Source organism: Salmo salar, chromosome ssa10, assembly GCF_905237065.1.
Source record: "Salmo salar chromosome ssa10, Ssal_v3.1, whole genome shotgun sequence".
NCBI classification, from domain to species: domain Eukaryota; kingdom Metazoa; phylum Chordata; class Actinopteri; order Salmoniformes; family Salmonidae; genus Salmo; species Salmo salar.
Genome location: NC_059451.1, coordinates 123,658,636 through 123,674,070, shown reverse-complemented (window position 1 = coordinate 123,674,070; position 15,435 = coordinate 123,658,636). Strand labels below are relative to the sequence as shown.

Here is a 15,435-nt window from a genome sequence, read left to right as displayed (position 1 = left end):
CTCTAACCACTAGGCTACCAGGGAACAGTGGGTTAACTGCCTTGTTCAGGGCTACCTGCCTCCTCTAACCACTAGGCTACCAGGGAACAGTGGGTTAACTGCCTTGTTCAGGGCTACCTGTCTCCTCTAACCACTAGGCTACCTGCCTCCTCTAACCACTAGGCTACCTGCCTCCTCTAACCACTAGGCTTCCTGCCTCCTCTAACCACTAGGCTACCTGCCTCCTCTAACTACTAGGCTACCAGGGAACAGTGGGTTAACTGCCTTGTTCAGGGCTACCTGCCTCCTCTAACCACTAGGCTACCAGGGAACAGTGGGTTAACTGCCTTGTTCAGGGCTACCTGCCTCCTCTAACCACTAGGCTACCAGGGAACAGTGGGTTAACTGCCTTGTTCAGGGCTACCTGCCTCCTCTAACCACTAGGCTACCTGCCTCCTCTAACCACTAGGCTACCAGGGAACAGTGGGTTAACTGCCTTGTTCAGGGCTACCTGCCTCCTCTAACCACTAGGCTACCAGGGAACAGTGGGTTAACTGCCTTGTTCAGGGCTACCTGCCTCCTCTAACCACTAGGCTACCAGGGAACAGTGGGTTAACTGCCTTGTTCAGGGCTACCTGCCTCCTCTAACCACTAGGCTACCAGGGAACAGTGGGTTAACTGCCTTGTTCAGGGCTACCTGCCTCCTCTAACCACTAGGCTACCAGGGAACAGTGGGTTAACTGCCTTGTTCAGGGCTACCTGCCTCCTCTAACCACTAGGCTACCTGCCTCCTCTAACCACTAGGCTACCCGCCTCCTCTAACCACTAGGCTACCTGCCTCCTCTAACCACTAGGCTACCTGCCTCCTCTAACCACTAGGCTACCTGCCTCCTCTAACCACTAGGCTACCTTCCTCCTCTAACCACTAGGCTACCCGCCTCCTCTAACCACTAGGCTACCTGCCTCCTCTAACCACTAGGCTACCTGCCTCCTCTAACCACTAGGCTACCAGGGAACAGTGGGTTAACTGCCTTGTTCAGGGCTACCTGCCTCCTCTAACCACTAGGCTACCAGGGAACAGTGGGTTAACTGCCTTGTTCAGGGCTACCTGCCTCCTCTAACCACTAGGCTACCAGGGAACAGTGGGTTAACTGCCTTGTTCAGGGCTACCTGCCTCCTCTAACCACTAGGCTACCAGGGAACAGTGGGTTAACTGCCTTGTTCAGGGCTACCTGCCTCCTCTAACCACTAGGCTACCAGGGAACAGTGGGTTAACTGCCTTGTTCAGGGCTACCTGCCTCTCTAACCACTAGGCTACCAGGGAACAGTGGGTTAACTGCCTTGTTCAGGGCTACCTGCCTCCTCTAACCACTAGGCTACCTGCCTCCTCTAACCACTAGGCTACCAGGGAACAGTGGGTTAACTGCCTTGTTCAGGGCTACCTGCCTCCTCTAACCACTAGGCTACCTGCCTCCTCTAACCACTAGGCTACCTGCCTCCTCTAACCACTAGGCTACCAGGGAACAGTGGGTTAACTGCCTTGTTCAGGGCTACCTGCCTCCTCTAACCACTAGGCTACCAGGGAACAGTGGGTTAACTGCCTTGTTCAGGGCTACCTGCCTCCTCTAACCACTAGGCTACCAGGGAACAGTGGGTTAACTGCCTTGTTCAGGGCTACCTGCCTCCTCTAACCACTAGGCTACCAGGGAACAGTGGGTTAACTGCCTTGTTCAGGGCTACCTGCCTCCTCTAACCACTAGGCTACCAGGGAACAGTGGGTTAACTGCCTTGTTCAGGGCTACCTGCCTCCTCTAACCACTAGGCTACCTGCCTCCTCTAACCACTAGGCTACCCGCCTCCTCTAACCACTAGGCTACCTGCCTCCTCTAACCACTAGGCTACCTGCCTCCTCTAACCACTAGGCTACCCGCCTCCTCTAACCACTAGGCTACCTGCCTCCTCTAACCACTAGGCTACCCGCCTCCTCTAACCACTAGGCTACCTGCCTCCTCTAACCACTAGGCTACCTGCCTCCTCTAACCACTAGGCTACCTGCTTCCTCTAACCACTAGGCTACCCGCCTCCTCTAACCACTAGACTACCCGCCTCCTCTAACCACTAGGCTACCTGCCGCCCCAGGTAGCCTAGTTTGAATTAAATTGTTTCCAAGCTTTACAGTTGTATCACTCTGTCTGTCTGTCTGTCTGTCTGTCTGTCTGTCTGTCTGTCTGTCTGTCTGTCTGTCTGTCTGTCTGTCTGTCTGTCTGTCTGTCTGTCTGTCTGTCTGTCTGTCTGTCTGTCTGTTCTTGTCCTCTCTCTCTCTAGGTATATTCACCCACTCTCTGAGGACAGTTCGTGTCATTGCCTCCCAGTCTCTCTACACCCATCGACACCATCCCAACCTCATGGTCATGGAGGTCCTGCTGGTTCGTCAGGGCACCTCCCAGGAGCCAATCACAATCAAGATGGACAGTGGGTTCACGCCTCAAAGCGATGACATAGTGTTCCATTCTGAACCGGACTACAAAGGAGCCAGGTGAGAATAAATGGCCGGCTGAATGAGAAATGGGAAGGAAGCAAGATGGACAGAAACAGAAAGATTCACTGGCCTTTATTTTTTTGTAGCAGCAGTGTGCTGTAGTTGCTTTCCCATTGCGTTTTACACTTGGTAATATGATAGTGTGTGTGTCAGTTTTTCTGTTTCTAATGATCAAACGACTGAAACACCAGGGCCTGTAACACCAGGGCCTGAAACACCAGGGCCTGTAACACCAGGGCCTGAAACACCAGGGCCTGTAACACCAGGGCCTGAAACACCAGGGCCTGTAACACCAGGGCCTGTAACACCAGGGCCTGTAACACCAGGGCCTGAAACACCAGGGCCTGTAACACCAGGGCCTGTAACACCAGGGCCTGAAACACCAGGGCCTGTAACACCAGGGCCTGTAACACCAGGGCCTGTAACACCAGGGCCTGTAACACCAGGGCCTGTAACACCAGGGCCTGTAACACCAGGGCCTGAAACACCAGGGCCTGTAACACCAGGGCCTGTAACACCAGGGCCTGAAACACCAGGGCCTGAAACACCAGGGCCTGTAACACCAGGGCCTGAAACACCAGGGCCTGAAACACCAGGGCCTTTATTCATAGAGCCCCTATCTACTCATTATAATCTAACAAGCCAAACTGATCCTAGGTCAGCATTCCTACTCTTAGACTTGATTTTCCTGTGTTTTATATACACTGAACAAAACAAAACAAAAAATTGGAACAATTTCAAAGATTTTACGAGTTCGTATAAGGAAATCAGTCAAATAAATTCATTAGGCCCTAATCTATGGATTTCACATGACAGGGAATACAGATATGCATCTGTTGGTCACAGATAACTTAAAAAAAAAAAAAAAGTAGGGGCGTGAATCAGAAAACCAGTCAGTATCTGGTGTAACCACCATTTGCCTCATGCAGCTCGAAACATCTCCTTCACATAGAGTGGATCAGGCTGTTGATTGTGTCCTGTGGAATGTTGTTCCACTCCTCTTCTGGTCTCAGAGGATCCCGCAGGTGAAGAAGCCGGATGTGGAGGTCCGATTGGGTTGAGGTCGGGGGGATTGTGGAGGCCAGGTCATCTGATGCAGCACTCCTTCACTCTCCTTCTTGGTCAAATAGCCCTTACACAGCCTGGAGGTGTGTTGGGTCATTGTCCTGTTGAAAAACAAATGATAGTCCCAGTAAGCCCAAACCAGATGGGATGGCGTATCGCTGCAGAATGCTGTGGTAGCTATGCTGGTTAAGTGTGCCTTGAATTCTAAATAAATCACAGACAGTGTCACCAGCAAAGCACCATCACACCTCCTCCTCCATGCTTCACGGTGGGAACCACACATGCAGAGATCATCGCGACATGGCAGTTGGAACCAAAAATCCAGAACAAAGGACACATTTCCACCAGTCCATTGTCCATTGCTCGTGTTTCTTGGCCCAAGCAAGTCTCTTCTTCTTATTGTTGTCCTTTAGTAGTGGTTTCTTTGCAGAAATTCGACCATGAAGGCCTGATTCAAGTAGTCTCCTCTGAACAGTTGATGTTGAGATATGTCTGTTACTTGAATTCTGTGAAGCATTTATTTGGGCCTGCAATTTATGAGGCTGGTAACTCTAATGAACTTATCCTCTGCAGCAGAGGTAACTCTGGGTCTTCCTTTCCTGTGACTGTCCTCATGAGAGCCAGTTTCATCATAGCGCTTGATGGTTTCTGCAACTGCACTTGAAGGAAACGTTCAAAGTTCTTGACATTTTCAGTATTGACCTTCATGTCTTAAAGTAATGATGGACTGTCGTTTATCTTTGCTTATTTGAGCTGTTCTTGACATAATATGGACTTGGTCTTTTACCAAATAGAGCTATCTTCTGTATACCACCCCTACGTGGTAGGGAAATAAAGCATTCAGCATTTAAACAACCTTTCATTGTATTAAATCATTATAGTCTATAAATTACGCATATAGGCTGTGACTTACTTTATAATTAAATAAAAATGAAAAAATGCCTTATTAGGCTCAGTGCCTTTTTGAATTCATATTTAGAAACAGCGGTTTGGCCAGTCTTTGGCTTCAGGCTCATACGATGGTTCCTGGAGAGCCGGCCAGCAGCAGAGAGTATCCTGTCAGCACCTGTAGGGCCACTGGGGATGCTAAACACACTTTAGGCCTCTCTTGGCAGGCTGGGCAGAGATAGCAGAGTTAAAGATTGTTTCTTCTATAGGTAGGCCTTAAGGTTTTATTAGGCAAAATAACACGAACAAGCTCTTTGTAAGTTGGAATATGCCAGGTCTATTGGGCCAAAATTAATTATGGCCTATTGTACAGAACAAAAATAAAGGAAAGTTTTAAGAGATCTGATTTTTAATTTATTTTTATATAAATACTTTGCTACAATGACACACTTATCTATTGGAGGCGGCTTATTGTAGAGAAATGAACATTGTGTTGTGTGACAAAACTGCACATTTTAGAGTGGCCTTTTATTGTCTCCAGCACAAGGTGCACCTGTGTAATGATCATGCTGTTTAATTAGCTTCTTGATAACCCTGACAGGTGTGGCATATCTTGGCGAAGGAGAAATACTCACTAACAGGGATGTAAACACATTTCTGCATAACATTTGAGAGAAATAAGCTTTTTGTACAGTATGGAACATTTCTGGGATCTTTTATTTCAGCTCATGAAACATGAGACCAACACTTTACATGTTGCGTTTATATTTTAGTTCAGTGTATATTTCCACACTGAGGTTGGAATTCTACTGTGAAAGTGTGAAAATTACGAAAATGCCCTTTTAGTGTACGAGCTGTTTGAAAAGCTGTGACATCACCAGGCGAGTACATTAGTTAATAGACCAATAAGAAAGAGAGTTCCAAACCTCTCAGCCAATAACAGCTAGTTTTCAGTTGTCCCCTCCCCACTCAGACCACTCCCAGACAGTCCCAGCAAAATTCTTGCTTGAGAAATTGCTCTATGCAAAAGAAGCTATTTTTGTTTCTTTTTAATAATTTTAAAATGAAAAGAATCACAGTAAGGCACTTAATTGTTACCCAGAAATGATTTAATATTGAGATACAAACTACTGCATTGGACCTTTTTTAATACAAAAGGGCCCCCAGCATTCAGCTCAGCTCACAATCATCCTTTTCCTTCCCTAGTTACATCCAGGGCCACACCACCATGGCTGAAGTCCCTGGTGGCATCTGTCCCAGCGTCCACATCATCTGGACTCCCATCACCCCCTCCCTTACCCTGCTGCCCGACCAGGCTCAGTCCCGCTGGGGGTTCGTGGTGGCAGTAGCGGGCAGTCAGGACAGCGTACAGGCTCACTACGACACAGGTAAAGAAAGGGAGTGTGCTCAACTATCCTCCTGCGTCAAAAAAAAAATGTAAAACAGTGAAAGCTTTAAAGTCAACAGTTACGTAAATGATGAAAACAGCACTAACTTGGTGAAGCTGAAGTCTCCGCTGCGGTTCATCTAGTGGGACATGTCGGACTGAAGCCCGTTTATGACAGAGGTGTGGCATTTCTTCGTAATAAGATGACAAGACGAGCCGCGTCTCAAGTTTTTAACGTCAGTTTAAGTCGGCCATTGTAGTAGTGATATAGGTGTTAGCACAGTGAGTACATCATTAGATGTTTTTATCATCCAGGACCACTTTGGACACAAGTGTTTTAATTAATACTTCTAAGTCTCTGGGGATACAGTATATTGGACATATTGTTGTTTATGGTTTTTTTTTTTTACCAATAAAAAAAATGAAAATGAAACTTGTCACGGCAACGAGCGTAAACATGTTAACAGCTCTGGAGCTGATGGCCAATGGGAACCTTCGTCCCTCGCACCTCCGGGCGTGGGAGGAGCTGTGGGCGGGCAGCACCCTGGAGTTGACTGGTCCAGACAACCTGAGCAGGGCTCTGATTGGCTGCATGTTCTACCTGCTCAGTGTCTTCCCTTCGTTGCACGAGGCCCCCGGTCATTTCGGCGGGGTCAGTCCTGGGGGGCTGTCTAACGGGGGCTCAGGGCAAGACTACTGGGGACATGTGTTCTGGGACCAGGTGAGGACAACTGTTTATTTCATGATGTAACTAATGAAGGGGATGTGGTTTAGTTGACCAATCAGGTGTACTGGATTACAGCACATAAGTGGGAACTGGCTGTACTCAAGGAGAGGGTTCATTGTGTTCAGGTAACCCTTAACTATGTGGCTTTTAGTGTGCCTGAAATGTCCTTTCCCTTCTGTGTCCCTGTATAGGACACTTGGATGTACCCCAGTATTGGTCTATTCTACCCTCAGTTAGCCCGGGCCGTGCTTGACTACCGGGTGAGGACAGTGGATGGCGCTAAGGACAATGCTGAGAAGCAAGGCTACAAGGTACAGGATTCTCTCTGAAGCCATGTGTTCGGACACTCCTTATTCACAGTCGGAGGCCTCACGATGATCTTCTGGTTGCAAGTTTTAATAGTTGGGCGTCATATTGTGTTGATTTTTAGGTACAGTATAGTGACTCTAGGATTTCAGCTTCAAGTAGAAGTCTGTATCTTGGTTATAATGTGTGTTGTTGAATGTCATGTGAACGTCTAAATGTTAAGTTGCTTCAGGAAGTATTCAGACTACTTTGATCTTCTCTACATCTTGTTGTTACATCCTGAATTCAAAATGGATTACATTGATTTTTTTTCCCCCTTTCTTCTTTTCACCTATCTACACACAGTGTTGATACACCATCCAAAGTGTAATTAATAACTTCAACATGCTCAAAGGGATATTCAATATCTGCTATTTTTTGTTGTTGTATTACCCATCTACCAATAGGGGCCCTTCTCTGCGAGGCATTGGGAAACCTCCCTGGTCTTTGTGGATGAATCTGTGTTTGAAATTCACTGCTCGACTCAAGAACCTTACAGATAATTGTATGTGTGGGATACAGAGATGAGGTAGTCATTCAACAATCATCTTAAACACTATTATTGAACACAGAGTGAGTCCATGACACTTATTATGTGACTTGTTAAGCACATGTTTACTCCTGAATTTATTTAGGCTTGAAATAACAAAGGGGTTGAATACTTATTATTAACTCAAGGCATTTCATTTTTTATTAATTTGTAAAGATTATGGGGTATTGTGTGTAGACCGGTGACACAAAATCTAAATGTAATCCATTTTAAATTCAGGCTGTAACACAACAACATGTGGAAAAAGTGCAGAGGTTGTGAATACTTTCTGAAGACAGTGTTTGTGGTCCCACAGGATCACACATCACACACTAAAAATACATGTCCTCACTGTACTTATAGGTATATGTAGTGTATTATATTATAGTGTATGTAGTGTATTATAGTGTAAGTAGTGTAGTGTAGTGTATTATAGTGTAGTGTAGTGGTTTGTAGTGTAGTGTATTATAGTGTAGTGTATTATAGTGTAGTGTAGTGGTTTGTATTGTATTATAGTGTAGTGGTTTGTAGTGTAGTGTAGTGGTTTGTAGTGTAGTGTGTGTAGTGTAGTGTTATGTAGTGTAGTGTATTATAGTGTATGTAGTGTATTATAGTGTAGTGTAGTGGTTTGTAGTGTATTATAGTGTAGTGGTGTGTAGTGTATTATAGTGTAGTGTAGTGGTTTGTAGTGTATTATAGTGTAGTGGTTTGTAGTGTAGTGTATTATATTATAGTGTATGTAGTGTATTATAGTGTATTATAGTGTGTGTAGTGTAGTGTAGTGGTTTGTAGTGTAGTGTGTGTAGTGTAGTGTTATGTAGTGTAGTGTTTAGTGTATGTAGTGTATTATAGTGTATTGTAGTGTAGTGGTGTGTAGTGTATTATAGTGTAGTGTATTATAGTGTGTGTAGTGTAGTGGTGTGTAGTGTATTATAGTGTAGTGTATTATAGTGTGTGTAGTGTAGTGTATTATAGTGTAGTGTATTATAGTGTGTGTAGTGTAGTGTATTATAGTGTAGTGTATTATAGTGTGTGTAGTGTAGTGGTGTGTAGTGTATTATAGTGTAGTGTATTATAGTGTGTGTAGTGTAGTGGTTTGTAGTGTAGTGTATTATAGTGTGTGTAGTGTATTATAGTGTAGTGTATTATAGTGTGTGTAGTGTAGTGGTTTGTAGTGTAGTGTATTATAGTGTATGTAGTGGTTTGTAGTGTTATGTAGTGTAGTGTACTGTAATTTCCGGACTATTAAGCGCACCTGAATATAAGCTGCACCCACTGAATTAAAAAAAATATATATGTTTTGAACATAAATAAGCCGCACATGTCTATAAGCCGCAGGTGCCTACCGGTACATTGAAACAAATGAACTTTACACAGGCTTTAACGAAACACGGCTTGTAACAAAAATAAAAAATTAGCAGTAAGCTTTAGTTGTCTTTTTGCACTGAGTCAATTCCTCACGCTGCTGTTTCCAACGTCTTATCATCGACTCATTAAGACCAAGCTCCCGTGCAGCAGCTCTATTTCCTTTTCCAACAGCCAGATCAATCGCCTTCAACTTGAAAGCTGCATCATATGCATTTCTCCGTGTCTTTGCCATGATGAGGGTGACAAAATGACTACCGTAATCAGAATGATGGGAAGTTTGAGAGCGCTCGATTTAATCTAAACAGTAAACAAAAAAGTTGTTTGACCTTAAAACCCGTTCGGCAATTTCATTGGTCTAATGAAAGCTTCATGCCGCCAAAAAACTGAGCACGTCACAGAATGTGTTTTTTGGAGAAAAAATAATTGAAAGCGGGAAAAATCCATATATTAGCCGTGACATTGTTTAAGCCGCGATGTTCAAAGCTGGGAAAAAAGTTGCGGCTTATAGTCCAGAAATTACGGTAGTGGTTTGTAGTGGTTTGTAGTGTATTATAGTGTGTGTAGTGTATTATAGTGTAGTGTATTATAGTGTAGTGTAGTGTATTATAGTGTAGTGGTTAGTGTAGTGTAGTGGTGTGTAGTGTATTATAGTGTAGTGTAGTGTATTATAGTGTAGTGGTTTGTAGTGTAGTGGTGTGTAGTGTATTGTAGTGTAGTGTATTATAGTGTAGTGGTTTGTAGTGTATTATAGTGTAGTGCATTATAGTGTATTGTAGTGTAGTGGTGTGTAGTGTATTATAGTGTAGTGTATTATAGTGTAGTGTATTGTAGTGTAGTGTAGTGGTGTGTAGTGTATTATAGTATAGTGTAGTGTATTATAGTGTAGTGGTTTGTAGTGTAGTGGTGTGTAGTGTATTGTAGTGTATTATAGTGTAGTGGTTTGTAGTGTAGTGGTGTGTAGTGTAGTGGTTTGTAGTGTATTATAGTGTAGTGTATTATAGTGTATTGTAGTGTAGTGGTGTGTAGTGTATTATAGTGTAGTGTAGTGTATTATAGTGTGTAGTGTAGTGTAGTGGTGTGTAGTGTATTATAGTGTAGTGTAGTGTATTATACTGTGTGTAGTGTAGTGTATTATAGTGTGTGTAGTGTAGTGTATTATAGTGTAGTGTAGTGGTGTGTAGTGTATTATAGTGTAGTGTAGTGTATTATAGTGTAGTGGTTTGTAGTGTAGTGGTGTGTAGTGTATTGTAGTGTAGTGGTTTGTAGTGTATTATAGTGTAGTGTATTATAGTGTGTGTAGTGTAGTGGTGTGTAGTGTATTATAGTGTAGTGTATTATAGTGTGTGTAGTGTTGTGGTGTGTAGTGTATTATAGTGTAGTGTATTATAGTGATGTGTAGTGTAGTGGTGTGTAGTGTATTATAGTGTGTGTAGTGTAGTGGTGTGTAGTGTATTGTATTATAGTGTAGTGGTGTGTAGTGTATTGTAGTGTAGTGGTGTGTAGTGTATTATAGTGTAGTGTAGTGGTGTGTAGTGTATTGTAGTGTATTGTAGTGTTGTGGTGTGTAGTGTATTATAGTGTATTGTAGTGTAGTGGTGTGTAGTGTATTATAGTGAATTGTAGTGTAGTGGTGTGTAGTGTATTGTAGTGTATTGTAGTGTAGTGTATTATAGTGTAGTGTATTATAGTGTATTAAAGTGTAGTGTAGTGGTTTGTAGTGGTGTGTAGTGTATTATAGTGTGTGTAGTGTAGTGGTGTGTAGTGTATTATAGTGTAGTGTATTATAGTGTGTGGTGTGTAGTGTATTATAGTGTATTGTAGTGTAGTGGTGTGTAGTGTATTATAGTGTAGTGTAGTGGTGTGTAGTGTAGTGGTGTGTAGTGTATTATAGTGTAGTGTAGTGGTTTGTAGTGTATTATAGTGTATTGTAGTGTATTATAGTGTATTGTAGTGTATTAAAGTGTATTGTAGTGTAGTGGTTTGTAGTGTATTATAGTGTATTGTAGTGTATTATAGTGGTTTGTAGTGTATTATAGTGTATTGTAGTGTAGTGGTTTGTATTGTAGTGTAGTGGTGTGTAGTGTATTGTAGTGTATTATAGTGTATTGTAGTGTAGTGGTTTGTAGTGTATTGTAGTGTATTATAGTGTATTATAGTGGTTTGTAGTGTATTATAGTGTATTGTAGTGTATTGTAGTGTATTATAGTGTATTATAGTGTATTGTAGTGTAGTGGTTTGTAGTGTATTATAGTGTATTGTAGTGTATTATAGTGTATTGTAGTGTATTATAGTGTATTGTAGTGTATTATAGTGTATTATAGTGTATTGTAGTGTATTATAGTGTATTATAGTGTATTGTAGTGTAGTGGTTTGTAGTGTATTATAGTGTATTGTAGTGTATTATAGTGTATTATAGTGTATTGTAGTGTATTATAGTGTATTGTAGTGTAGTGGTTTGTAGTGTATTATAGTGTATTATAGTGTATTATAGTGTATTGTAGTGTAGTGGTTTGTAGTGTATTGTAGTGTATTGTAGTGTATTATAGTGTATTGTAGTGTATTGTAGTGTATTGTAGTGTATTATAGTGTATTGTAGTGTATTATAGTGTATTATAGTGTATTGTAGTGTAGTGGTTTGTAGTGTATTATAGTGTATTGTAGTGTAGTGGTTTGTAGTGTATTGTAGTGTATTATAGTGTATTATAGTGTATTATAGTGTATTGTAGTGTATTGTAGTGTATTATAGTGTATTATAGTGTATTGTAGTGTAGTGGTTTGTAGTGTATTATAGTGGTTTGTAGTGTATTATAGTGTATTGTAGTGTATTGTAGTGTATTATAGTGTATTATAGTGTATTGTAGTGTAGTGGTTTGTAGTGTATTATAGTGTATTGTAGTGTATTATAGTGTATTGTAGTGTATTATAGTGTATTATAGTGTATTGTAGTGTATTATAGTGTATTGTAGTGTAGTGGTTTGTATTGTAGTGTAGTGGAGTGTAGTGAATGTGGGTCAGTGTGTTCCGTTCTGATGAAAGAGATATTGTTGTCCTACCAGGGACTAAAGTTCCCGTGGGAAAGTGCTGTGTCGGGGAGAGAGGTGTGTCCTGAAGATATATACGGACAACAAGAGATCCACATCAACGGGGACGTTACTCTGGCCTTCCAACACTACCTCTACCTCACAGAGGTAACACCTAACCCCAACACTACCTCTACCTCACAGAGGTAACACCTAACCCCAACACTACCTCTACCTCACAGAGGTAACACCTAACCCCAACACTACCGCTACCTCACAGAGGTAACACCTAACCCCAACACTACCTCTACCTCACAGAGGTAACACCTAACCCCAACACTACCTCTACCTCACAGAGGTAACACCTAACCCCAACACTACCTCTACCTCACACAGGTAACACCTAACCCCAACACTACCTCACACAGGTAACACCTAACCCCAACACTACCTCACACAGGTAACACCTGACCCCAACACTACCTCACACAGGTAACACCTAACCCCAACACTACCTCACACAGGTAACACCTAACCCCAACACTACCTCACACAGGTAACACCTGACCCCAACACTACCTCTACCTCACACAGGTAACACCTAACCCAAACACTACCTCACACAGGTAACACCTGACCCCAACACTACCTCACACGGGTAACACCTGACCCCAACACTACCTCACACAGGTAACACCTGACCCCAACACTACCTCACACAGTTAACCCCTAACCCCAACACTACCTCTACCTCACACAGGTAATACCTAACCCCAACACTACCTCACACAGGTAACACCTGACCCCAACACTACCTCACACAGGTAACACCTAACCCCAACACTACCTCTACCTCACACAGGTAACACCTAACCCCAACACTACCTCACACAGGTAACACCTAACCCCAACACTACCTCACACAGGTAACACCTAACCCCAACACTACCTCACACAGGTAACACCTAACCCCAACACTACCTCACACAGGTAACACCTGACCCCAACACTACCTCACACAGGTAACACCTAACCCCAACACTACCTCTACCTCACACAGGTAACACATAACCCCAACGCTACCTCACACAGGTAACACCTAACCCCAACACTACCTCACACAGGTAACACCTGACCCCAACACTACCTCACACAGGTAACACCTGACCCCAACACTACCTCTACCTCACACAGGTAACACCTAACCCCAACACTACCTCACACAGGTAACACCTGACCCCAACACTACCTCTACCTCACACAGCTAACACCTAACCCCAACACTACCTCACACAGGTAACACCTAACCCCAACACTACCTCACACAGGTAACACCTGACCCCAACACTACCTCTACCTCACACAGGTAACACCTGACCCCAACACTACCTCACACAGGTATGGTCACATCTAGGCCAGTCATCCACACTCACACCCGGACCTAGTTATTTTCTGATCTGAAAGGTGGGCCCAGGTATTAGCAGTGTAGTAGTGGTGGCTGCTTCCACCGTATGACCTACACTTTAAAGACCTGCAACCTGTCTCTCTTCTAGGACATGTCCATGTTCACAGAGGGGCGTGGCAGCGAAGTGATTTGGGGCGTGGCTGATTACTGGGTTTCCAGGGTAACCTGGAGCGCTGAAGAACAAAACTACCACATCTTAGGTAAAGGGACACTCAGTAAAAATATTGTTTAGAAATAGTCATGCCAGCTTATTGCTAGTGCTAACTTTAAGGATAGCTAGTTTGAGGATAAATGTACTTTCTATGACTGTGATATTTGGTTATCTCACCTGTGGTTATGTCACCGGGCCATCTTAAAATGAATCCACTAACTAAATCACGCTGGATAAGAGCATCTGTTAAATGACTAACATGTCATGCAAATGTATTGCAACTGATTTCGTTGTCATGTAGACTAGGTAAGCTGTTTGGCTAGTGGTCGTAGCGACCCTGTTGCCTGAGTAAGCACGATTTAAACGAGACATTTACCAAAGTATCTCTGTCTGTTTTTCTGCCAGGTGTCATGCCTCCAGATGAGTATTACTACAACGTCAACAACTCGGTGTACACAAACACCGTGGCCAAGTTCAGGTATGTAACACACCAGAGGGGTGTCATACGAAGCAAGTTACAGTGCATTCGGGAAAGTATTCAGACCTCTTGACTTTTTCCCCAATTTGTTAATGTTATAGCCTTATTCTAAAATGTATTAAATTAAAACAATTTCCTCATAAATCTAAACACAATATTCCATAATGACAAAGCGAAAACAGGTTTTTAGACATTTTTGCAAATTTTGTACAAATAAAAAACAGAAATGGCTTATTTATGTAAGTATTTAGACCCGTTGCTATGAGACTCGAAATTGAGATCAGGTGCATCCTGTTTCCATTGATCATCCTTGAGATGTTTCTACAACTTGATTGGAGACCACCTGTGGTAAATTCAATTGATTGGACATAATTTGGAAAGGCGCACACCTAAGGTCCCACAGTTGACAGTGCATGTCAGAGCAAAAACCAAGCCATGAGGTCGAAGGAATTGTCTGTAGAGCTCCGAGACAGGATTGTGTTAATGCACAGATCTGGAGAAGGGTACCAAAAATTGTCAGCAGGATTGCGTGTCCCCAAGAACACAGTGGCCTCCATCATTCTGAAACGGAAGAAGTTTGGTACCAGCAAGACTCTTCCTAGAGCTGGCCGCCCGGCCAAACTGAGCAATCGGAGGAGAAGGGCCTTGGTCAGGGAGGTGACCAAGAACCCGATGGTCACTCTGACAGAGCTCCAGAGTTCCTCTGTGGAGATGGGAGAACCTTCCAGAAGGACAACCATCTCTGTAGCACTCCACCAATCAGGCCTTTATGGTAGTGGCCAGGCAGAAGCCACTCCTCAGGAAGGATTACTTTATCCTATCCTAGGTATTCCTTAAAGAGGTGGGGTTTCAGGTGTCTCCGGAAGGTGGTGATTGACTCCGCTGTCCTGGCGTCGTGAGGGAGCTTGTTCCACCATTGGGGTGCCAGAGCAGCGAACAGTTTTGACTGGGCTGAGCGGGAACTGTGCTTCCGCAGAGGTAGGGAGGCGAGCAGGCCAGAGGTGGATGAACGCAGTGCCCTTGTTTGGGTGTAGGGCCTGATCAGAGCCTGAAGGTACGGAGGTGCCGTTCCCTTCACAGCTCCGTAGGCAAGCACCATGGTCTTGTAGCGGATGCGAGCTTCGACTGGAAGCCAGTGGAGAGAGCGGAGGAGCGGGGTGACGTGAGAGAACTTGGGAAGGTTGAACACCAGACGGGCTGCGGCGTTCTGGATGAGTTGTAGGGGTTTAATGGCACAGGCAGGGAGCCCAGCCAACAGCGAGTTGCAGTAATCCAGACGGGAGATGACAAGTGCCTGGATTAGGACATGCGCCGCTTCCTGTGTAAGGCAGGGTCGTACTCTTCTTCAGGTGAGCTAAATCTAGAGACTTCCTTAGATTTCATGCACCAGCTGTTGTTTACAAATATGCACAGACTGCCCCCCCTCGTCTTACCGGAGTGTGCTGTTCTATCCTGCCAGTGCAGCGTGTATCCCGCTAGCTGAATATCCATGTC

The 15,435-nt window shown here is 43.8% G+C and overlaps 1 protein-coding gene across 6 annotated transcripts in view; it reads left to right on the top strand.

Annotated features, from left to right (window-relative positions):
• pgghg (protein-glucosylgalactosylhydroxylysine glucosidase) overlaps positions 1–15,435 on the top strand; it is a 31,264-nt gene that overhangs the window by 7,240 nt on the left and 8,589 nt on the right. For all 6 annotated transcript variants that reach the window (XM_014126087.2, XM_014126082.2, XM_014126083.2 and 3 more), the window contains 7 exons: positions 2,305–2,515; positions 5,678–5,859; positions 6,326–6,579; positions 6,777–6,896; positions 11,884–12,015; positions 13,401–13,512; positions 13,869–13,941. In XM_014126087.2, coding sequence (XP_013981562.1) covers positions 2,305–2,515; positions 5,678–5,859; positions 6,326–6,579; positions 6,777–6,896; positions 11,884–12,015; positions 13,401–13,512; positions 13,869–13,941 — 1,084 coding nt within the window. The remainder of the gene's footprint in view (positions 1–2,304; positions 2,516–5,677; positions 5,860–6,325; positions 6,580–6,776; positions 6,897–11,883; positions 12,016–13,400; positions 13,513–13,868; positions 13,942–15,435) is intronic.